Source organism: Gymnogyps californianus, chromosome 4 (genome assembly GCF_018139145.2).
Source record: "Gymnogyps californianus isolate 813 chromosome 4, ASM1813914v2, whole genome shotgun sequence".
Classification (NCBI taxonomy): domain Eukaryota; kingdom Metazoa; phylum Chordata; class Aves; order Accipitriformes; family Cathartidae; genus Gymnogyps; species Gymnogyps californianus.
In genome coordinates this window covers 20,899,832-20,924,480 of record NC_059474.1, presented here as the reverse complement: position 1 = coordinate 20,924,480, position 24,649 = coordinate 20,899,832, and the positions used below count along the sequence as shown (strand labels likewise).

Sequence of the window (24,649 nt, the reverse complement as noted above, 5' to 3'; positions counted from 1 at the left end):
TAATGAGGTACACTATAAACTATGAAGCCAACTTGAAAACAAGAATGTTTCTGAGACAAACTTTACTTGACCTAGGTATTCTAAGTGTTTAAGGAACTAGTATTTTAAAAGAAAGTTTTACCCAACAGCACTTAATTTCCACATGATCTTGAACCTGTGACTGCTACAACACTAGTTTCCCAGAATAAAGCCCGTGCTGGCACAAATTTTTATGTAAGGATTTTACTGCATGATAAGCGTGCCTAAGCAGTGTTGCGAAGACTCCCAACTGCTGAGCTCTGAACCCAACCTCTTTTCAAAACATTGTCTCATCCTTTCAAGTACATTCAGGCCAGAAGGGAAAGTAAATTGTCAAAACTGTTTTGAAGTACTAAACAACCAAATTTAAGAAGTCATTTCATTTAGCAGCTACTGCCATCTCAATCATATCTTGACCAGTTTAGAAATGACTGCCAACACAGGACTGCCAAGTGTGTAGTACGTGGAACACGCTAATCAACAGGGAGATTTCCTTCCCGCAATTCCTGCCTACTGATGCTTCAAACAGGGCAGACTGAGCTCTCCAAGAAAAATGGGAAAATCATGGACAAATGCGATCATTAAGGTGCAGCAATCAGACAGATAAGCTGAACTCCTGAATTAAAACATGCAGATGCCTGTGTAGGCAAGATAAATGAACAAAAAAAGTCTCAACCTAAAGAAAATCAGGGGATGACCTATATTAGAAGTTACAGCTTAGAATTCAGCATTTTAGAGAGATGGTATCTTTTCTTCCAAGGCATTAATGCATTCTGGAAAATATGGACACACTAATGTGTCCACAGAGCAGGCTTAGTATTCTGCTAACAGCTAATACTCCTTCATTGCTTCAGTTTGCCAGTTTACTAAAAAATGAAGCTTATGCTATAAAACTGATCAGCCATCCTTGCAATAACTTTGGAACCCATAAATCAGTTCTAAGTAAGTTTAAAAAGAAAAGAGTTTTTAAAGACAATGAAGTTGCTGTGAGTTTTATGAAAACTGGAGGCTGCATAGCCATTTCCAAAATACTGATGTCATTGAAAAAGACAAGCAGAACTTGGAAATTACATACTGTTTCACAGCTGGTCACTTTGTATATGCCATTTGGATAGATAGTAAGCATATGTCTTAGCTATACTACAGCTACACTTTGCCCATTAGGGATGAGGGAGTTCATGGTATTGTCCCGTAAACTTTCTTCACCATACAGGGCACAAATGTATAGCAAACACAAGTTCTTTAGTCCTGCTGTTTATAGCACAACTTGGAGACCAAAAAAAACCCTGTTACTTGACAATAGCATATGCAAAATGCAGTCTAAACAAATGAAGAAAATTCAGAATGCCAACTTTAAAGTGCTTAAATTATCTTATATGGTTATGGAAAAGTTTAAATACTGTCAAAACAGCATTCATGCGTATAGAACACAATACCAGCATTTCATCAAGTCTTTTCAATTTGTTACCTACATGCTGTTCACCCAGGCATAAGAAATATAGAAACCAACTGTTTGTTCTACAGTCAGATTCTAAGCAGAGGGTCTCCAGAATTTCTCCTGACAATAATAAACTATGAAATGCAACTTAATTGTTGCGTTACACAAAATTTTAGGGCCCCTGCCTTAAGTGGCTTTTTAAACAAAAAAAAAAAATCCCATGAGTTGCAAACTAAATTTATTTATGACTACAAAACCTCTTGGAACAGGTATCAAATTATTTTATGTTTACTAGCCTGAAGAAAGCCTAATAAAGCATTCTGGCAATTTAAAGATAAACACCAGAAAAGTGTATCACTGTGTAACTTAATTTTTTTTTTTTTATTTCCCCATTGGTTCATAGGCTGTTGTAATAATTTTGTGTGCCAAGTTACCTACCATACTAGCTATGATGGTGTCTAGCTCTTTAAATAGATGGTATTGCTATGGGGACAGAGAAAGAACTGCTGGACTGTTTCTATGACGAGAGGGTAGTGGGAGAAGTGAAATGTGAGTGGCAGGTTTGGAAGCCTGAGGTATTTTTCACTTCTGTTTTGTATTTTTTCCATGTACACAGGAAACTCCCTTGGAGGGAGAAAGACCAACTTCCCTACAGCTAAATACAAGAACATGTGTAAAACAAAAAAGCCATTCAATGTTTCCATATCTTAACGAAAAAAAAAATTTAAAGAATCAGACAAAAACTTCAACACTGAGATAGCGAAATCTAATTTTCCCACCTCCAAAATCTCTTCAGACAACAAAGTCTTTGCAGTAGTAGAAAATTCAAGAAAATCAAGAGACAAAAGATTAAGATGCCTCCACACACACATATACACACCATCATCTACCTTAGTATTTAGAGAGTTCATTCTCTTCCCTAACCCCACACTACTGTCCATCCATTCCCCTCCACTCCCTTTTACTGCTGCAAAGCTAGTGAGGCAATGACGAGGAAGAAGGGCAAAGTTAAGACAGTCCACCCAGAGGTGCAGGGCCTTCTGCTCCCACTGCTAGTGAACAGAGGGGTTACTCTTATTCAGGCCAAGGCTCCAGCAATCCATTTGTCCATCTCCAACAGCAGGATCAATGGACAGCTGAAGAAGAGTAAGAACCACACAAGCGTAAATGGTACTACCCCTGAACATTCTCCTGTCTATGTCTATTTTCAGTTCAGGGGATTTCTGAGCCCAATGTTGATGCCAGGAATGAACACGGCTTTTATTAATAACTGGACCTCACATGGTCCAAGCATACTGTAGATAGTAAAGGACACATACTATGTGCTTTGGAGACCAGTGGGGCAGAGAAGAAACCAAGGGAGAGTTCTGCTATAGAACACTAGAAGTGCAAGGGAATCCCAAGGCAACTTGGCATCATCAGTACAATCAGCCTTGAAGGGTCACCCCACCCCAGAACTAAAATTCAGTTTTAAGACGTCAGCAAAGCCAGTTTCATATTGGAGTGACACTTGAAAAGCCCGCAAATCACATGGCTCAGAAGTCGCAGACGCTCACCGCTGACCTGAGCGCTGCGACAAAATGCCACAGCTGTCTGAAGGTATGCACAGAAAGCCAGCTGTCAAGTGTGGTATGATAACACAAATGCTTATTAATAAAATTAACTACAAACAGTAAGGAAAAGCATAACAAATGTCTACTAGTCAAGTATTTGCTTTTCAGAAAGCTAATTTAAATAAATAAGAAAACAGCACTTCTATATTTGAGGGACCCAAGCAGTTTTGCTTTGGTACCATGCAATACAGCCCTGCTACCAGATGTTTCTAACTTTTGAGAACAAAATAAGACCTTTTTTTTTTTTTAGGAAAAAAGAAGCTGCAGATCCAGTAGAGGTTTTTTGGGGGGGTTACAGGGTTTTTTTGGTTTTGTTTGGTTTATTTAAGGTTTTTTTGCCAAGGAAAGGATTTTCGAGTTTTCCCCAGAGATTGGCAACTACAAAGCACAACGTCCTTTAGGAAATACATCTTCATTAGCTACACAAACAATGCCGTGACAAGCACTCAACAGCTGCTCAACTATGCTACTTTTCATGGTTAGAAGATCTGGTCAACAATGCCAGCACACCTTGGGACAAACCTAAAGTACACTCACCACCAGGGCACCACTGATCACAGAGTACAGAGAGGTCCTGAGAGCTCCAGTTATTCTGACTGGTTTTGTAATGAAAACCAACACAGTCTATCCGTTCAGGTATACTAGAGCGCCTGTTAAAAGGCCTCCCTGAACCTGCATGCCACCCAAGAGAAAAAGTTTGCAAGCAGTATGAATTATAGGTGAATACAGGCTACTTACAGGAACGATATTGTGCCAAGACCTAGGGCACTTTGAACTCAGCGTCCTCAAGAAGATGTTTCTAACAGCTACAATTAACTGTAGACACTGCAGAAAATGGACAGAATAAGGAATCAAGAGGACTGAGACAGAAAGGCAAAAGCAAGTGGACAATGCAATAAACGGCCTCAGGCAGAGGAAAATGTAGTGGATTCCATTACAGATTATTTGGCAAAGGAGAAGCTGATAAATGACTCAACTCTTAGGAGAACAGCATGAAGTTACTTTTGGCTTCCAAGACAGAAATTAAGAAAGCAGCTGAAAAAAGGAAGAGGCCACGGACAGAAGGAGCAATGAAGATCTGGGACAAAGCTTAAGTGTTTGCTTCCTGTTTCTCCAACTACAGTCCGGTGTTGCAAGACTGAATGTACGAAGGTTCCTTTTACCAAACGAGAAAGGTTGCACACATTGAGCCTCGCTGGCTGGAACTATTATTCAATTCTGATATCCAAAGGACATGCCTATTTGACTTTTTAAATTTTGTTGCAAAATGAAGTGGGGAGGAGTGCTTTAGCCAAAGGGCTACATGAGCTTCTTCATCACGGAGAGTAAGCTGAGGCTCACTGTTGAAAGAAAAAGTGCACCAGTGTTACACATCTACTTTAGGAATATCTTTATGTTAACCTTTCAAATATGTATTTTTTTGTGACGCAACAATAGCGGGACAAGTTCATGACAAGTGTATCACAAAATCTGCAAACTACTAAAGATGCCTTCTCTGATGAGAACAACAAAGGGAGGAGAGAACTATTTCAATCAAACTGGTAAATTTTAACCTATATTACACCAGTATGAACACTATTTCTCTAAGGTTCTGAAAAGGTATTAAGAAAAGCAAATCTAATATTTGTATTCAACCACTGAACCAGGCAAAAAGAAAAGTTACAAATTTATGCAGAAAATTACACATGCTCTTTTAACCCATCTTATGTTAGGAGAAACGTTCTGTATAATAAATATTAATTCAAGTTGTATAACAAAGCTGTATAACAAACAACATGAAGTTTATCTGTATACACACACAAAACTCCTTTTTGGGCAATGCTTATTCACAGAATTTAGCTTTCAAAACCTGGTCTCAGCTTTACTTTGTTTGCTTTCATCACTTCAAAAACAATCCTTTCTCCCAGTTCTGTTGCTTTAGAAATACACCATGTTAGTAAGAACAAAGTGTCCTGTTTCTTCACAGCTTTCAATATACTCGCTACAAAGCCACTAGCAACAGATTGCAGTCTCTGAATTCATTCGAAGTTCTATTTTATCCATCCCTCTTGGAGTAGCAAAAGGATAACAAAATAGTAAGCTTCCTATACACTTCTAAGACGATGAAGAGGACTAAAACATGCCAAAAGAGAGAAGGGTAGTGAAAGGAAATAATGAAACTCCTCCAAAATAAAGTGATCCTCCACGATGTCTTCTTCCTACCCCTCCCAAAATAATTTCCTGCCTTCACAATATTAACACTTAGGATCTTTCTTTGGCTTCCCCCACATAACTTAATTTTCCTCATCTCTCTGTACCAATGTTTTGTCTTTTATTACACAAGATATCTACGGTTCTTGAATTCTTTAGATTCTATTTTCTCTCCAACCCTCACCAGTTCTTTAGCTGGGAGACAAGCAGCATACCAATGCTCATTAGACGTCCCCTCTCACGATCAAAGACACGGATATGGCCAAGCTCCAAGTTCCAAAAAGCAAGGAACAGGGTTTGGACCCGACTTAAAACATACAGTTGTTAGTTTATCACATTGGTTGAGTAGTAACAGTGACTTCCCCATTCTGTAGATAATGGTGGTGATGCTCTACGCACACCACAAGCCTTACAGGGCTAGTAGCAGCAAAAATTGGGGGAAAAAAGGAACACGACAGATTCAGAGTAAGGAGCAACACTGTTGGAAAGTACTCTGGAAGTACTGTTCTGGACAAAGGTAAGTGAACACAGATTGCCCAGGAACAAAGAGAATAGGGCTTATACAGAAACTTCACAGAAAAAAAGGGGAGAGAAAGTATTCTGGTGTACTACTCCGTAAAAAAAAGAAATGTAGAACCAAAACTAATTGAGGGCTGGTCACAAAATTCAGGAGAGAACAAGACTGAAAGCAACCAAGTAAAATAAAAAAAACCCCAACATTATTTCAGTATGCTGTATATATAACAAGAGGAAGCAGAATTGACCAGATCTAAATTGGAATCAGAGGAAAGGAATGTCAAGCAGTGGCTATACACATTTTTCAAGTAATGTCAAAACAAAAAGGAGAAAATATTAGTTAGGAAAGCAATTTGGACGCTGGTAGAATACTATCTTCCATCTTAAAAAAAAAGTAATATCATTACTGAAGGAAATTGCCTAAAATCAGGACATTAAGTAGGAGAATACTGAATACAACAGAGAAAGTATCAAAAGTGCCACCAGTAAAATCTATGTTAAGAAAGTACCTTAAACAACAATATCCACAATTTGAATCCTATGCACCAGAAGCACAGAGGAAAACTTCCACTAAGTGGAGAAGTCTGTTATCTCTACAGATGTAATATTCATCACTGCCTAATAACTTCTGGCAAACATAGGTCTGTTGCTTTTTGGGTTTTTTTAAGAACTGTTCTAACCGAAAAAGATAAACTTTCAGATTTGAACTAATGCAATATGACTTTCATGACTATGCAAACCGACAAGTCTAACCAGTCTATTGCTAACTTTAAGTGCCATACAGCAATAAGGTGAAACAGCTAAGAGTCAGTTCAGTTTTTCTGATCGCTTGCTAAGTATTGAACAATACAAAAAAAAAAAATTAAGATTTGGTCCAGAAAAACTATCTAGATGAAACAGTGAAAAACCACTGGATATGTCCAAAGAGTTCTTTCTTATATATTTTATTTCCATATGGAAATTCAGCCTAGATTCAGGGAACACTCACACAAGGACTGGCTTCAAACTCTGTCTTGACAGGTACCTTCAACATATCTTCTGAGGTCACCTTATATTTACTGCAGTCTCAAAAGCTACATGTAGATGTGGCAGCTAGTCAAAAAGAACAATTATCCTCACAGCTCAAGGGATCCAATAAAAACAGTTGTCCTATACTTTGTAGTAGCCTTTAACACTTGCAAATGACTGTAAAAGCCTGGTCCACTTTTCCTTTGCTACCATTTGAAATATGATTTATTACTTCAACAAACTAATTGAGTAAAACTTCTCAATAAGACCTTTTTTAAACATTGTTTCATAACAACTCCTTTGTTTTGCCTGTTAACTACTGTGAAATACAGGTATTTTGCCCATTGCAAATAAAAATGCAAAAAGTTCTGATGTTTGTTTTAGCGTAGTTCTCATGTTTGTTTTAATAGTTCTTCGTATTTTGAGAGTCCTGCTATCTAAATGTAAGCACTGCAAACACAAATCTTATTTACTGTATTATCAAAACTGAACATGAACCTGGCCAGCATCTGTATTATTAATTAAAATAGATATTAGAATAAGTTTTTATGCTTTAACTTTCTTGTTTCTGATGACCTGCATGGCAAAAAATTACTTCAGATCTAGAGAACTCCCTATTTTCTATCTCTACATAATATATTCTTCTATCAGTCATGCAAACTAAGAGGCACATTCACCTCCATAATCAGCAGCAAAACAATTAATATCGGAAGCCACTCTTGTAAATTCAGTACTTGTACAAAGATCTCTCAAACTTTTACATCATGATTACGATTCAAAGTTAGTATTATCTGTGCTGACTGAGTTTGTCACAACGCATCAAGCGTGCTGTAAGCCTCTTCCAAAAGAGGAAGCCTGAACCCAAATACTTTTGATTAACTGCTCTGCATAGCTAATTAATGAGAGATTTGTAATGTACATGTAAACAAAACAAACCAAAAACAACACCAACCATGCAATAATAATTAAAAAAAAATTGTAATTCAAAAGGAAAAGAAAAAAAACAAACCAAAAACAACACGCCAGGACTCAGTGCTGGCAAAGAAGTGCTGAACAGCAGAAGAAAAAAATTTGGCCAGAAAAATACTTGGACAGAAAAGACATGTCCAAAATAGTTTTGCTATATCCCCCTCACTTCTGGAAGATATTACATTATTAAGGATTTTACTAGTCATCACTGTATATCTAATACAAAACTAAGAGAGCGTGAAAAGAAACACACACATGCAGAATAACACCAGTCTTTCAATAAAGCTTTTTCTTTTCTGAATTCTTAAACTCACTACTGAAGCCAGAGCTGGCTGGCTGATTTGGAAAGTGGTAAAATATTTTGAATTTTAAAAATAAATACCTATACAGAATAATTTCTTCAGTAGTATAAAGACATGGCTACAGCACACTGCAGCGCCACTTCTTTTTTCTTCATGCCACATTCATCCACTGGTCATGCCCTATCCATTGCCCTTATGTCTCAATTATGTAAGAGCAGCATCTCTCTAGTGTCTATTCTAATATCCCCCACTATTACCAAAACACATTAATTATGAATACAGTCACTCTTAGTCTTCCTTACCATACCCTTCTGTTACACAGAAAACCTAAGAAAGTCTGATATCTTCTAACCATCTTTCACAGTCGCAGTAGGGAGAGAAGACATGATGCCACCTGTCAAAACCCAGCAAACTCTGAACAGCAAACGGCCCATAACTACACAGACCAACAAGAACCGAATCAGGAGACAGTAATTCTATTTCCACCTCTCCATGGACTCTGCATTTGACCTTGGCAAGTCATTGGTTTTTTGTGCTTGTTTTTTCACATTCAGGACATGAAGGGCTTTTACGCAGAGGGCTGGAACAACAACAACAAAATAACTGAGTAAGCTTAATTATTATTTATTCTGCCAGGCCTTAGAACTCTTCTGCAATGGCATAAATTCAGAATGAGCGCAAGCACCTCTGATTCTCTAGACCTTCATTTTGAAGTTCCCTGTATGTAAGAGCACTGGTGAAAGCAGTAACCCAGAGACCCCCACACACTATCAAAAACTGATAAAAGCTTAGTTTCACAAATTCTTCTGCTGAGCGTACAAGTTTAACCTGCTTCCTACACTGGCAGTTCCTAACCCACAGCTTGCAAAAGAAACACTGCCTGCAAGATCCTCTGCCTCTGCTCCCAGACAAAATTAAATTATAGAGTTAAAATAAGAGCTGCCAGGAAAAGGAAAGCAGGATACTGCCTAGAGAGTATTTTTTACTCTGTGCCGTTTCTATGGTCCGGCAAAAATTAGGGACCAGTATTTTACACAATTCAATTCCCTCTCTCAGGCTTAGAAAATTCTGAATTTCATGGCTGCCTGATCAAGTTGCATTTTGATACCAAGTTGCCTGGTAATCTCCCAAAGCACCACACACTGGAAATATGCCATAAGTATAGCTTTGAAAAAAATGAAGTGCAGAGGAAATGTTCTACAGACCAAGCAATGTTATCAAGAATACCAGTAGAAAGACTTTTTTCTGGCACATACAGAAAAATGTCTACAGTTGTCCATATTCATAAAAGGAAAATTAGAAATGTTCATTCTGCTACTCAAATAACTACAAATAATTAGATCAACAATCAAAAGACTGACTAGGACCCATTGCAAGATGTACCCTTGAATCTCACCTACCAGAAGTAGAAAAATTAAATGAAGCAACAGGTGTAATCTCGCACAGAGCAGTCGAAAACGACCACTTGCCAACACAGCTTGTTGCCTATTACAACAAGTGTTCTGGATTTTGAATATACTGATTAAATGGCACTACACACAACTTAGTCATGCAATTACAATGAAAAAGAGATAGTTCTTGCTCCTGAATAAGAAACAAATGAGGAGAAGTTATACCTTAACACAACCACCTTAATGTCTTCATGTTTTCCAAGTGAAGCAATGAAAACAACTTTATTTAAATAATTACATAAATACATACTTGATTTCAACAAGAATGTTTTCAAGACTTATCTACATAAAAAGATATGTTCAAAAAAGAGCCTCACAAACTTACTGAAGAAACATGCTGTTGACTGAAGGTTCAGATTGCTTTAGAAAGAACAAATCATGCCCCAGCAGCACACCATTCATCAAATAATCTGATTAATCAAAATAGTAAAACATTATAATGATTATATCTTATGGTAAAATTTTATAGATCAGTCAAGCTTTTCAAAAATTACAAAAAATATTAAATAGAACGCAAAAATAGTGTTTATCCTTGTAAAGTTATAGCCTCTGTCTATTGTAAGGATGTAAAACTGTGACCTTAATCAAGACATTTCTCACACTGTACATACTGAAATCTCTACCTTCTTTCCTTTCTTGGTAAAAAAGTTTACCACTGCAAATATGTAATTTATGCATTTACAAGCAAAAGAGCATGAAGATACATGGCCATACATCACTATCTGGCTAACTAAACTCCAGTCAAAGAGTATGAAGTATTTTTCAGGAAAAAAAATTATTTTAAATAGTATACATAGGCTCTGAAAAGTGGCCTATAATGTCACATAGAAACAAGCAATGAAAGAAAGTTTCTTTAGGTTGTAAAGGGTACTTAACATTTTTTTTTAAAAAAAGGTAGCAACCACAATACACACACGCACATGCGAATTATGAGTAAAGAGCACCACAACATAAGTAGAACCCCAGGAAATGAGATAATGTCAAACTCTAAGTTTAGCGCTTACTTTTCCACGACTTGGTAAGAATATAATGATATGGAAATTGCTACTTTCTATTAATAATTTTCTCTTCAAAGAAATTTATCGGCTGTTTCCTTTTCTGAGTTTTTACATTGGAAAGAGATAACCACAATTCCATATTATTTCCTTGCCTCATATAATCTTAATTATTAATTATTGCAATTACGTTCAAGTATGAAAAGTGTACAACATTAGAACATTATAAGCATTCCCACATAAAAATAATGAAAGTTCAGTAAGATCAAGAATATAATTTTACACCTATAATTATAAACATGCCTTGAGATACTACAGATTTAAAAGGCATATCCAGTTTTGTCAACAGAATTAAGATTTCATCTGACAATACAGCTAGTTACGTTTACCTTTTTCCCTTCTTCACCTAAATATACAGGAAAAAATAAGCAACTCTTTAAAAGCAGCCAGACACTACAATTGCTCAATTTTTTAAAATACTGCAACAATGTAAATAAATTAAAAAATCCACTTAGAAGTACACCTTGCCTGTGAAATGCTCTTGGGAGGCAGTGATTCAGCACGTTACAGTGCCATATAGGTCAGTTAATAATGTGCTTGCAATTAACATCCAAAGAATTTAGGGTGGCAAGTATCACAAACACAGAAAAGATGTCCTGAAACTTTAAAATTCTGTTGACATGATTTGCTCTCCAAATGTGAAACTAATATTTTGCATAAAGTACATTCTTCATTCCCAATAGAGATTCAAGTATATTGCATAAGATAGAATACTTGTTTGTATTAAATACGTATTTTACAAATCTAAAATTACAATTTCTCTCTTCAATTTTATCAAAAAACAAACATAGTGTAGAACAGGTATGTACTGAACCTTAACTGTACTCTTCACCAAAAATGAGTTACTAACTATAAAACCTTTTTTCAAAATCTTTGCCCATGAAGGCACCACAGGTCTTTCAGGAAGACTTTATAAGTAGCTATAGGCTACTTTAGCATTCTTTTTAAATATAGAGATTGCTTAAATTCAAAATAATGAAAAACAACCCTAGAATGAATTATTACTGAAAAGTAGAAATTAGCAAGTCAGAGGAAAGAAACTCTCTCTCTCATTCACAAACCCATGATCATTTATGCAATTCATAGTACGGAACAGCATACTTAAAAGAGAGTTATCTCTGCAAAGAGATATTGGCAAAGGATATTGCCTTTTAACTAGCAGTAAAAAACACACACATATTATGCCTAATAAAACAGTCTACAGATTATTTCTGGAGAAATCAAGCTATAAAAAGATTATTTTCAAAGTTTCTCTGTGCTGTATATCAACCAGAATAAGTCAGAAACGACAAAGAGCTACTTAATACAATGAATAAACAAAGAAAGCAAATAAAATCCAAACCAAAAGCTTGAGTTCATAAAATTACTCCTACTGAAACTACAAGAGGCTAAAAGAATATTTGCAAGCATCTCAGAAGACTCCTTCAAGAACACAGTGCTCACAAAGATTTCCCAATAGCCAGACTTAAGACACTGACATGCTCCTTGATAATGATTTAAACGTTAGTCACACAAAACCATCTACTCATTTGATTGTAAACTAGTTTTTCCCAACCTTTAACACTCATCATGTGCATATACACAAAACAATAGCCGTAGTTATGCTGTTACTCAAATCTTAATAAGCACTATGTTTAAACCTCCAGTGACAGTAAAAACTGTAGCCTGAAGATCCCATCCTTGAATTCTGCTCCCGTAGTCTATATAATCCTGTTTCTACTCCTTGAGCTTCACTGAAACCATTCTCACTAACCTCTCTTCCAGCCTAACCCTATGATGAGGCTCACAATCAATATGTAATTCTTATGTTTCTAGACCTGTCAATCACACAAGACTACTAGCAATGCTTCTTTCCCGGAAATATTCTCCCTGGCTTTCTTGGCATGGTTGCCCTCCTGATTCATCCCTTATCATTCTAATTGTTCTTTCAGTGTATCCTCCTGAAGGAGCCTCCTCATTCACCTGTACTATTTTATGAATCATTTAATAGGTTTCTGTCTTGCATCCCTTTCCATTCTCCTTCAGTTTATCCAAGGCCAGGATTCAAATTCAACTATTTACTCCCTGCCATTAATCAGAAACATACTTTCTGCTTCGTACCTCCTGTGTTTGTCCAAGCTAACACCTCAGCTTGCATCTCCCTCTGTACAGATGCCTCACTATCAGCTCAGTCTCAGCATAGACAAAACACAGGTCTTACTCCCATCATTGCTTCACTCTTCTTTCCACTACTGCAAGTCATTAACTTTCAGGGCTCTTAACTAAGCATCAGCCCTCAAACCATGGTTCTCTATAGGTCCTAAAAATAACCTGGTTTTGAGATCCTGGCAATGCCCACCACATCGCTAAGATATGCCTTTAGTAGCTTAAGTTTTATCCTGTGACCACAGCAGTTCACATCTGAAGCATCCTTCTTCATCTTTCAAAATCCAGAGTTGACCCTGTTCTATTTATTCTGAACATTCCTCTCTAGATAGCTTTTTTAGCCTAAGGTCAGATCACACAAGTCTCCCCTCCCTCCATCTCTTGAGCAGCATCCACTTCACTCTCTACTTCGAGACCCATACTGGTCAATGTCCTCATCCTAAAATTACTAATCAGGATGTAGATGAGGTTAAAGTTTCGATAACTGTTACTGTTTTCATCTCTGAACTTCTCTTCTGTTGCCCTCATGGTTGGGAGAGCTCCACAAAGCAGTACCTTCTTCTTTCAAAAACCTCCTACAAGTTTTTCCATAGTTCTCATTAAAAACAAACAAACAAACAAAACGACCAGATGGCTGGCACACCTAGACCACTACACTAAAATTCACTACACTGATGCCAAACATTCTCCTGTGTCATCACAGATCTGATGTGTCTTCCCTTACCCTTAAATCATTAAGTATCCTGGGTCAGGAAACACCTCTTAACCACAGAACTTTGGGATGACTAATTCAGACACATAACTTAAATAGTCTGATACTTAGAAAAGTGTTACTAAAACAATTTTCTACTTTACAGTGCCTATGGAAAACATCATACCAGTGATAAGCCCACTCAGTTAATTTTGTCTTTTTCAAGGCTTCTCAATCTGTTTGAAAAATAATCCAAATACTATCTTGTATACTGCTATTACACAGGTTTTCACTGGTAATCAAGTACTCAAACCAATGCCTAGCATTTATCATTTTTATCTACCCTTTCTCAACTTTGTTCACTTGTTTGCTGGTATAGGAATCTTTGCAAGGGTTTTTTTGCAATGGCTTCTTGCATTATTTTCTAGTATTTTAAAGATCAGGTTGTCCCAGGCTACAGAGAAGACACCATTCCATATTTTACATCATTTTAAAATGACACAAAATTAAGTTCTTAAGATTAGAAATTCTCTCTGTCATACGGTTATATTAGGCCTAGCACAGCAATTTTCAAACTAATTGAGGCCTACAGGTATTTCTGTAATATCAGTAATTATTTAAAACAAAGTGTTTTGCACTCAAAATGTGCTTCTCTAATTAAATAACATTTTCTTTAATTTTGTCAACTTAAAATTATGAGTTTCCCTAAATCATTCACAAGCAAAACCAAAAATACTCCACAAAGCCCCAAAATACTATCCTATTATCCCAGCCATAAATTATCCACTTCATTTTAAATAATAGTTCAAATAGTAATATATTTTCAGTTACTTGTTTCATGTTTCTGTGTACTTTCTCATTATATCTAGTTCTGCCACTGTGCAATTTAGGTGCAGTCATACTGTACATACGAGCAATTTTGATCAAAGTGTTCCTTGTGATGCAAGTAGCAGACATGCTGCAAACAAGAAACTGGTAATGTACTCTGACTGCCCCCCGGAATTACTGCAGTAAATTCCTACTATTCCATTCCAACACAGCATAAACCTATGTACCATCATTTAGGCTTAGGTATACAGTTTTCACAGGAAAAAAATCTGTGTTTTTACGTTCAGCTTATACTGACTGCAGAAAAGCCATATGCTTTATCTCAAAGTTTGCGCACCCATAAGAACTGCAAGCTGCCCATTAAAATACAATGTGGTATTTGGGTACTACATTCTTCAGTTATAGCTTTTTAATTTCAAGCACTTTTTTCCTGTGCAAGTCAGCTTTTACAGAACAGTCTAGAAAGAAAACTGCCTTTACTGACTATTTTGAAAAAAAAAAAATCAGCTACTGGAGTATCACCAATTTTTAATCCTAATAAACACAGGCAACTCAGCATCAGAGCCGCACTCCAAAACCAGGTCATATAATAAAAAAAATCAGGCTCCTTAATGTAATCTAACTATAACATTAACCAAAGTTAACAGACCTCATTTTACCAACACTAAAAATATTTAACAATAAGAAAACAAGACTACTTTTTCAGAGCATTATTCGACTTACAGGTTTTGAACAATAAATTTAGCATTAAAATCCTAAACTACACACAATTTTTTTCACTCTTGCTAAAATGCTATTTTTCCTAATGTTCAAATTATTTGATCATTTATTTAAAAAAAAAAATCTACAGTTGTTATTGTCAACATTTTAACAGATCTCGGAGAAGGATAAAAGTAACGTCACAAACATGAGAACACTTCTGACAAACCTGTAATAATCACTAAAGAAAAGGAAACAGAGCCCAAATATTCAGATGAGTAAACTAACAGAAACGTGGAAAAACTTAATCGCTAACTAGAGCACAGACTAATACTTATAGCAAAGTTTAAAAGCATTTGTTCCCTTCTTTCAACTCTAACCTCTAAAATAGTACACTCCAGGAACCATAACAAACAAGACCAGCTTCCCTAAAGAACATTTAATTGGGAAAATGTGTATGAGCCGCAAGATGCCTTTATCAGGAGAGAAATCAAGCAAAAGCTTCGATTTAGTTTTCAACAAACAAGAGTGAGGAATTGGAAACACTACTGCAGCCAAACAAAACAACAAAATACCATAATGCTACCTTCTCCATGAGAACAAAAGCATCAACCACCAACTCCACCCCACCCCCAAGCAGGCTGTTGCTCTCTAACCACAGAGCCAATGCTGTAGACAATGTAATCCCACAGGGAAGACAGAAGGTCACAGACACACTGTGAAATCATAAAATAAGGGCCACGTTTTAGAAAGACACAGCAGTACTTTCACCAGTCAAGACTTCATTTGGAACAAACAGGTGGAGCACAGAAACGGCCTGTTCTTCTCTTGACTGCCCCTTCCCTCAACACAGAGAGGGAGGTCACACGTGCTCAGCGTAGTCCAAAATTAAGGACACGGCACTTACAATAAGCAGCAGAATTCAAGATGTGGTGAGGATGGCAATATGCAATGTAACACTGCAGGTGAGATTGCGTACTGTACACCAGCAGTGGATTTGTTATTATTCATCAGCTGTAGGTGGCTAAGAGGGTGTCACTTATTACAGTGACACACGCTGCAGCTGGCTAGCCATGATTAAGTACTACCCAGTGTGGTTGAAAGGGATGGCAACTATCATTCATTATGATCCAGCGTGGCTTAGTGGGGCGGGGAGGCTGCTACCCTTCGCTGCAATGCAATATTAGCAGGAAGGCAGCTACAACTCAACAAAGCCCTGGGAACGGTGTGCAGGGAGGAGAGAAAGGGAACCTCAGTCCCCCCCGCCTGAGCGAACGGGTGTCCTGCCAGCAGGGGTGGAAAGCCTGACCGCACTCGGCGCGACCGAGAGCGCTCCGCCGCAGCGCGCGACAGTGACAGAGCCGCTCCGCTCCGCTCCCCGGGCCGGGCCGGGGGCCTCTAGCCGGCCCCCGCCGTGCGAGGGGGGCTGAGGCAGAGCAGGAACGCTGCGCTCAACTTCTCCTAACCACAGGAGCAAAAGCCTTTGTCCGAGGGCTCCCGGTCTGTGGCCGAGGGGGCCCGGGAGTCCCCCTCCTGTGGCAGGACGAGCCGGGGCGACAGAGAAGGGGGAACGGCCTGTGCCAGCCCTGGGTCCCCTCCCCGCTGGGCTCCGCTGCTCTCTAGGAAGCCCTCAGAGAGGGACCCCCTCCGGAGCAGCCGGGATGAGCACTGACCCTGCACGGAGTCCCGACCGGTGTGCCCGTGCCGGAGAGACGCGAAGCAAAGGAAGCGCCCAGCCCTGCCGGGACCTCCGCGCCGGGAGGCCGCCGGAGAGCCCGGCCGCTCGCGGCCCGTCACCCGGGGCGCGGGGGGCCTCCTCCCGTGTGCCCACCCGGGGGGGATCCCAGCCCCCCGGGGTTTGCGTCTCGGGGCCTGCCCCCGGGCCGTCCGACAGGCAGCCCTCCCTTCCCCAGAGCGGCGGCAGAGGCGCCGACGGGCGGGAGCCGAGCAGGCGGCGCCCCGGCACCCCCAGAAACAGCCGACTCCCGGCGCGGCGCCGCGAACCCCCCGCACTTACCCTGTCACAACAGGCGCCATCTTCCACAAACTCTCGCCAAAACTCCTACTCTCGCGAGAGCGCCCCCCTCCCCGGGCCCGGAGCGCGCGTGCGCGGGCCCGTGAGACACGCGCGGGGCGGCGCGCACCGCCCACTCAGCGCCTGGGCTCTCCCCTCAGACACAACAGCCGAGGCGTGGGAACCGCGCCGCTCTCGCGAGAGCGGGGCCCCGCCGGCCGGCGGGAGAGCGGAGAGCGGGGCAGCTCTCGCGAGAGCAGAGCGCGCGGCGGGGAGGCGGGGGGGGGGGGAAACCGAGGGATTCCCTCTGCCCGCTCGCGCGTCTCACTCCTGCGCGTTCCCCCGCCGGCGGGGAGGGACTGACCAGCGCGGGGGGCGGTGGCGGGGGAGAAACCATTCGGGGCGAGGAGGGAGGGGAGAGGTGGCTGCCAGCGCGCGGGGACGGGGCGCTCGCGGGATCGGCCGGGAGGGCCGGCGAGGGCAACTCGCGGCGGCCGCCGCTTCCTCCTCCCCCCGCCGCGGGAAGCGCGCGTGGGGCCGCCCGCCTCGTGCTGTCGGTGGGCCCGGCACATGCGCGGCCTGGCGGGCCCCGGGCTGCCCCGCCGCCGCCCCGGCGCGTCGCGTCCCGCCGCGTTGTGGGGGCCTGGCGTGGGCCGCGGCGTCGTGGCTTTCCCTGCCCGCGCCGGCTGGGCCCCGCGGGGTCTCCGACCCGCCGCGGCCCTGTCAGCAGGGACACGGGGCCTTCAGCCAGCGGCAGGGGGAGCGGGGTAGGCATTGGGGTGTGCTAGGAAGACGGAATTTTTTTCCCCGGTATACAATGGATGTGCTCTCGGGAGTTCAGACCGGAGCTTTTGTGGAAGTTTCGTCGATAAGTGACATGCCTGCTCTGTCCGAATCATTTAAATCATTCAAAAACAAACCCAAGTTGATAACTGTTGAGCAGCTTGGGTTTCCTACCAGAGCTGTAAAGGAAGTCAGAACCCACTGACTGGAGGTGACCTGTATCATCGCTTTTGGTGGCTCTGTCAGGTGGTACAGACTAAACGCTTTTTCATTCCTATTTACTGAGTTTAACAATTAATTCATACAGGGCTTGGAAACCAGTGGGATGTGGAAAAGAAATTCTTTTCCAAATAGTGAATAAAAACTAACAGTAGGAGGTTGGGATCTAGAGGTGCAGCTATTAGAAAGATCTATTAGATTTCTTACACAGAAATGTTACATCACTTTTTTGAAAAATCAGTTTTAAATGAAAAGCCTGTTTTCATAATTTTGTTGTCATCTGTAAACAAAATGTGTAAGATACGTTTGTTGAGCAAACAAAAATTGTGGAGTCTGCTAAGACTCCAAGCAGTAGAGCGAACGTTGTGGTGACCTCTCAGATAGACTGCTGAATATAGGCGTGGGAACAGAAGGTATCTGCAAAACGAAATACCTGGATGTCCTCCAACGTTTTGACATAACAAAAAAAGAAGACCCCAATTTTGGGTTCATTTAACAACATTACTGTTTCAAGGTGAGGGTCTGATCATCCATTAGAAGACCATGTTTGAAAATTAATCCTTTTAACATCAAGGATTCTGTCCTGTCCATTCAACTTCTTCTGTGTCTTCAGTATAACATGTCAATCTAACTTCAAGCAGAAATGCAACATTGATTTAAGGATCCGCTGAGATTCCAAAAACCACATCATTTTTAGTACTTCACCTCCGTACCTCTGCTGTCTCCCAAATTAGGGAAAAAGATAACATTTCAGTAATCCCGTGAATGTGATTTTGGGTTTCTCTCCCACACACGCTCTCCGCTGCTAATACTAGTTCAATGAATAATGTGTCAGATGAGTAAAATCATGTTTTAAGAGATCGCTTGGCAACAAAGTTTGCTGTAATTCTACTCACTGTACAAACAGCTATTGTTTGCTATCATTAAGGGACTTTCCCCATCATGATTTCCCCCTCCTCATTAGGTATGAAAGGACTTTGATTGGCTCCCTCATAGGCACAGTTCTCGGCAAAAGCACAATGCATACTGGAAATCCTCTGTATTGTTTGCAAAGAGCAACTCATAATCCCTTTGGAAATCTCTTCCTAAAAACATCTTCTCTCTCTTTTTTTTTTTTCCTTTCCCCCCCAAGGCTAAAGAATGATCTCAGCTCGTGCTAGCTCCGTTCCATTAAGAACGGTTCCTGGATATTTGCCATGGACTGTCTCTAGATGGTCATTTTCTGGGGCCCCTCTTTTAGTGTGTTTTGAATCAAACTGGAAAATCTAAAAATATAGCACACAATAATCTGCAGTGTCTAGACTCTTTTAATATTTTACAAAGAAGGCATTTTGATTAATAACCAGATTAATTGGATACTGGAGCAGGTATATAATTTCAAAGAATTAATAATTACAGAAATGATTGTAGTCCTTTCCATCACTGACAGAGGTACATTATAAAACAAATATCCATTGAATTTTTTTTTTTTCTTTTTGATTATAAACAATCTGTAGTTCAAAAGGACAGGAATACTATTCAAATCAAAAACAATAGCCTGAAATTGTGTGAGTAGCCGTTGGAAGGAAAGATAATAAAACCACAGAGGGTTTTTTAATATTGTTCATGCATTGAATTTTCTTCTTGCTGCTAAAAGTTTGTATTTCACATAGTAGAGTGTGAGCAATTCCTGTTGACTTTATTGGAAACTGAAAGCATCTAGTACCTCGGGGAACTAGGCCCCGCTTTCTGGTCTGTAATGAATGTAAACGCTTCCAGAGCTGAGGTAGAAAACCAAATTTAAATACAAGGTTTGCACCATTTAAAATTTTGTGTTTGCTATGCAAATTGGTAGTTTGACTTTTTGATTTAAGCCCTGCTGAGGTTGGTGGAAGGGTTCTGAATCAGGCCTGTTGCTTCAGAGAGGATTTGGAGAAGCACGGCTTGGAGGTGCCTTTGAAGGACGTGATTTCAACGAGTGTTGGGCTTCACTCTTCTTCCAAGCAGATGCTCTGCTGGGTGACTCCAGCTGGGTGCTCAGAATCATTAGCCGCCTTCGAAAATGGAAGGCTGTTAAAGAAGGAAATCCAGTTTACTTTCTCTTGTAAACTGGGGGACAGGACCACCTCCTGCTTCTTTGGATTCACCGACACGTGCAGATGCAGACAGAGCCAGGTCTGCATGTTTGTGCTGAGTGGATGCCAGCAGCTTCATCTGGGAATTCATAACGTTCCTCTGTCCTCTCAGGATCTTACTTCAGGTGGAAAGAGAAGAAAAGACAGGGAGCCTAGCAAGACCCCACAGAGTCATTTGGGATCAGGCCCTCTATGTGGACGAGGAGGAGGCCTTTGGCCTGGAGTTTTGTCTCACCGGTGGTACTGAAGGAGCTGCTGGCCAGCGGCGCTCGAGCAGCCCAGCTCTGGAGCAGAAGGGCAGATGGGAGCAGGGAGCACTGGATGCAAGCTGTGATAACCAGGCTGAAGATCTGAACAGCTTGTTTGACCAGTCCAGACCAAACTTTCTCCAGCTCAGGCTTGGCTCTGGGCTTCCCCTAAGCTCATTCCTTTGGGCACAGCACTAGCTAACATGCTGGCTGGCTTCTCGTTTGGCAACTGCCTACCACCTTGCTGGCTTGGAGAAAGATGAGAAGACAACAGACCTGCACCCATTTGTGTAGAAGCACCCCATGTCTTTTATGTGCTTAGCACAAGCATGTAAGAAAGAGACACACAAGGGGACAAGAGTCCGCTTCCCAGCTGAGTGTCTTTTTATAAAAAAATAACTCGTAGTGTGTCTTGTAACATGCTAGCTATTTATAAAATCCAGTGACCTTAAAAAGCATGGTAGGTACTAGAACCACACAGTTATCTGAATCTTCATTATAAGCAGCAGGTTTATCTCAAGGTGTTGCAGTTTGTATCTGATGGTGTAAATCACACATTCTAGTAGTAGGTACTGTGATACAACCCTGCTGGAATTTTATAAGCACAGGATGTACAATGTGGTTTAACCGCGTGTCTAGGAAAGAAACAGGCAGTTGCCCACAGAACTTATCTCACATCTGAACTTCGGTGTATATGCCAACAAAAGTTATCGCCTCAGCTGGTGGCTGGACAGCTTGATGTCAGAAGTGCCTCTGCTGTTTGAAATGGAAGCTATTGTTCACAGCTCAGAGGATTTGCAACATTGTCTTGAGGATGATAGGGATAAAGGATAGGCTAGTTAGCAATCTGCAGCAGAAGCGTTGTTAAATAGTTTTCACTTCTGTGTCGTAATCTCAGAGAGGACGGTAGCGCAAAGAAAAATCTGAATCTGCATCTTTATGCCAGTTAAGGTGTAAGTGTGCCTTAGTGTGGTAGTTGCCAAAAGCTACAGTCGGGCTTGGGCCTCACTCTGGTGTGCCTTGCACACAAGTACAGTCCCTTCACAGAGTGTTTTTATAATGTAAAGGCAAGATGCAAGAAGTGAGTATAGCAAACAATAGGAAGGAAGAGTGGGAGGGAAGATGAGGTTAACAGTAATAACATCATGTGGTTATGTAGGTTAACAGTGTGAACAGCTTGATGACTGACTTCTGTAACTTTTTATTTTTAAATACTTTTCTAGAACACAGTTGAGACACATTGCATTGTATTAAATTTTGCTCCTTACCCTACCCCAGAAAAGTATCTTCAGTTATTTTCCATTAGGTGAAGTTTTCTTTCTGTTTGCGTGTAAAGTATCCTGCATCTCTCTTCCCCTTAGTTTTACTGAGCTCTTCAAAGAAACGGCTGTCCATCTCTGAACCTCTCTTACACAGCACTCCTCTCCACTCATGCACATGGTGCCTGTCCAGCAGTTACGTGCGGCACCGGGTTATTCCCTTAGCCCTGCTCTCCACACACAGCCCTCTTCTGCAGCGGTGCTGCCTGCAGCGGTGGCTGGTGCCATCAGCCTCCCCATCCTCAGGGTGCCCCTGCAGGTACCACGAGACTGCAGTGAACCTGTGAATCAGCTGGAGAGTAAAATGTCCTGGAGGCTGGCGAGCCTGCCCACCACCCACCAGGTACCTCCAGCTCCTGCACCCCAGCGGTCACAACCACAGACACCAGCGGAGTGGATGTTCACCGGGCCCCACCTTGGTGCTGCCGGGAGCATGGCTCCCACGCTGCCCTGACCTCATGCCATGGTTAGTGTGTGTACCCACCAAACCAGTTCTAAGATTAAACTGCAGTACGCAGGATTACAAAGTCATTATTGACAAGGAGTACAGCAGGATAAACACTGTAAAAATCTCCCTGCTTCCAAAACATGCTAGAGAAGATACAGCTCCTTTTCAGTCTGTCTGCTCCCTGTAAAACTGACTTTGAGCAGAGTACACCAAAGGAAATTAGTTGCATCCCACTAGAAATCAAGAGGACAGGAGAGATTGAACTAGTCAGTTAGACTGTGAATTATCACAAATAATTAACAAAGCGAAAGGAAGATTTAAAGATTATTATATGGCTCCAGATGTTTCATCGATTTTATTCATATATAAATACAAATTGAATTTGCAAAGCTGCAGTTCTGAACCAATGTGAAAACAGCTGTCTTTGTGCAGAAAAACTATTTAACCAGAGGTGCTGTCACAGTTCTGTTGTTTTCATAATGTATATTAGTTTACCATCTACACTGCCAGAGACGTGCTCACACCCAAGCCTGTAATTCGGTGACTGAGTTAGAGCTGATTTTTTCTGCTAGTCCACTCTCCCATTCATGAGGCTCTTTGATAAAATGTATGCTGACATCCTTCACCTTTACCTGCAAGTAAAATGTGTTTTTGGAAAAGCCCCCAAAGAATGAAAACTCATTTGGTTCAACAAAACACGACAGAAACCCACACTCTTGATTATACACATTTTTCTGCTGGATATAGTGCTTAAGGGAATTTCATACTAACTATAACAAGGTACAAAAAAAGAGCTCAGCAGCCTACTCTAAAAGAAAACCACAAACTGCACATAACCCCTTGATAAAACTACCACTAAAAACCTATTTGACCTTATAAACCAGCCCATTTTACTATGTAGTAGGAAAGTCTAGGTCCCAGTCATAACCACATGCTGTGATGTCGAATGGGAGGAAACGTAGACAGAAATCCTTAACCTGTAATTCTACATACAAATACGTGCACACAGGAATTTTCCCAGTTATGGCTAGAGAGAGAAGTTAGGAAATTAATTGCTTCACAACGAGTATAAAGCTAGGTACCACGTAAACACTGTTTGGAGAATTTAGTGACGGTTAAGCCTCGTGCTGGTCCTGTATGAAGAAGTTAAACTAATTTTGTGCGTTTAGTGGCTTACAGAGACTGTCCATGGCCTCAGGCTATGAAGATAATACTTGGTTTGGGGCTGTTCGTTTATTTAAAACATTGAGGAAGTTATGCACTCCTGAAACAGAAGATTTTTTTAAAGTAGTCCAAAGGCATGGTCAAAGAACATGTAATCCTAAAAATTAATTATCTTGTAATACTGCCATGTTAATATCTATTTGAATTATTTCTTTTGTCAAGAACAGTTGCACAAATTCTAGTTGTTGTGGACTTAGTCTAACTTTCATACCGCTCTCATTTTGAACCTCTGCTGTTGTGTAGCCCATTTTCCATAATCCTCATCCTGAAAAAAGAAAGACTATTTCTGACAGTAATTAATGAAAATAAATTCCATACAAATTGCCTGAGAATATTTCATTGCTCAGATCCAGGGTGGCTGATACTGGTGAATAAAATAATCTTTTGAATTTTTTCCTTTTAGGGGATTACATGTGACCTTTTAATGCTAAAGTTCATTAGTGCTTGGATATCATATTGATGAGCTTTGTATAAATGAATGGATGAACAGATGAGTCATAACTAAGGTCATAAGCTTATAGCTGTTTTGGAGGTAACTTACAACATGTCATGGATGCTAATTAATTTAAGAATTTCTGTATAATTTTATTTATTGTCAGTCTCGGTTCAGAATTCACTCTCTCTTCTTTAATCTTAACAAGTGGTGTTTCATTTTTAATGTTCCAGACAGCTGTATCTTTTTTCTAGAAATCCAGATATCCAGCCATTCTTATTACTCATGGCTTCATTATCAGTTTGTTTTTCTGCTCATTACTGGCACTGACCTTGCCAAGAGCTAAGCACATGCATAATTTTACTCATGCGATTAGACTCATTAAAGCTAATGGGATTAGTCAAGAAAGTAAAGCTACTTCTGTTTAAGCGTTTGTCGTTTGAGGTAGTGCGACTAGAAACAAGATCAGGAAAGTCTGGAAGGAATTCAGACTGAACAATAATTTCCATTAGAAGTCATATAAAGAGAAATTCAAACATTTTTCCCTTGACCCAACCCTGATGGGTGATGAATACAAGGTGGTTTTACACTGGAGGCGAATGGGGATTTTCTAACATTGTTTTTTCTTCAGAACATGGGGGCTTGTCAAAACTGAAGCTGGTCTCAGCAAACTTTACGAGGTCATTTCTCAAGTCTAGGATGAAATTTCTAAGTGAAAGATAATGAGAAATATGCATCTCAGCCAACGGCCCAGCGGCAGAGACTGACTGTAACCTGATAGCAACGTCGCGATGCTGCAACCTGGGAGACTTTGGGTACCCCCAGGAATATTTCATTAACGTGGGGAGTTTGAGAGGGGCAAACCTAGGACAGGTTTCCTCTGCACAGACAGAGGGAGACTGCTCTGAATTAAACCACGTAAAG

General features: G+C 40.6%; 1 protein-coding gene across 2 annotated transcripts in view; it reads right to left on the bottom strand.

The window, feature by feature from the left end:
- Positions 1-16,961, bottom strand: part of RBPJ (recombination signal binding protein for immunoglobulin kappa J region) — a 64,597-nt gene extending 47,636 nt beyond the window's left edge. For both annotated transcript variants that reach the window (XM_050895503.1, XM_050895502.1), the window contains exon 1: positions 16,941-16,961. In XM_050895503.1, the coding sequence (XP_050751460.1) occupies positions 16,941-16,960 (20 nt within the window). In that variant the 5' untranslated portion in view covers position 16,961. The remainder of the gene's footprint in view (positions 1-16,940) is intronic.
- Between the last annotated feature and the right edge of the window lie 7,688 nt (positions 16,962-24,649).